The sequence below is a fragment of the Eimeria mitis genome, genomic scaffold, assembly GCF_000499745.2.
Source record: "Eimeria mitis Houghton genomic scaffold, Emh_scaff3159, whole genome shotgun sequence".
Taxonomy (NCBI): Eukaryota; Apicomplexa; class Conoidasida; order Eucoccidiorida; family Eimeriidae; genus Eimeria; species Eimeria mitis.
In genome coordinates this window covers 5,046-5,293 of record NW_013571501.1, presented here as the reverse complement: position 1 = coordinate 5,293, position 248 = coordinate 5,046, and the positions used below count along the sequence as shown (strand labels likewise).

The 248-nt window shown below is 62.5% G+C and overlaps 1 protein-coding gene across 1 annotated transcript in view; it reads right to left on the bottom strand.

The window, feature by feature from the left end:
• Positions 1–20: 20 nt before the first annotated feature.
• Positions 21–248, bottom strand: part of EMH_0062780 (uncharacterized protein) — a gene marked incomplete at both ends in the record, with an annotated part of 750 nt that continues 522 nt past the window's right edge. Inside the window, one exon of the mRNA XM_013498069.1 lies at positions 21–248. Within this exon, the coding sequence (XP_013353523.1) occupies positions 21–248 (228 nt within the window).

Below are 248 nucleotides of genomic sequence, written 5' to 3'. Positions count from 1 at the left end.
CAGCAGCAGGAGGCAGCACCTCAGCAAGAGCACACAAAGACAAGCAGCGGCGGTAGCTGTTGAAGCCGTGCTGCTGCTTCAGTCGTTGTGTTTGCTGCTGCAGCTGCTGCTGCAGCAGCTGCTGCTGCTGCGGTTGCTGCTGATGCTGCTGATGCTGCTGCTGCTGCTGCTGCTGGGTGCTGCACCCCCCCATTCCAGCAGCATCCTGCTGCCCAGCTGCAGCAGCAACCGTGCTGCTGCTGCTGCTG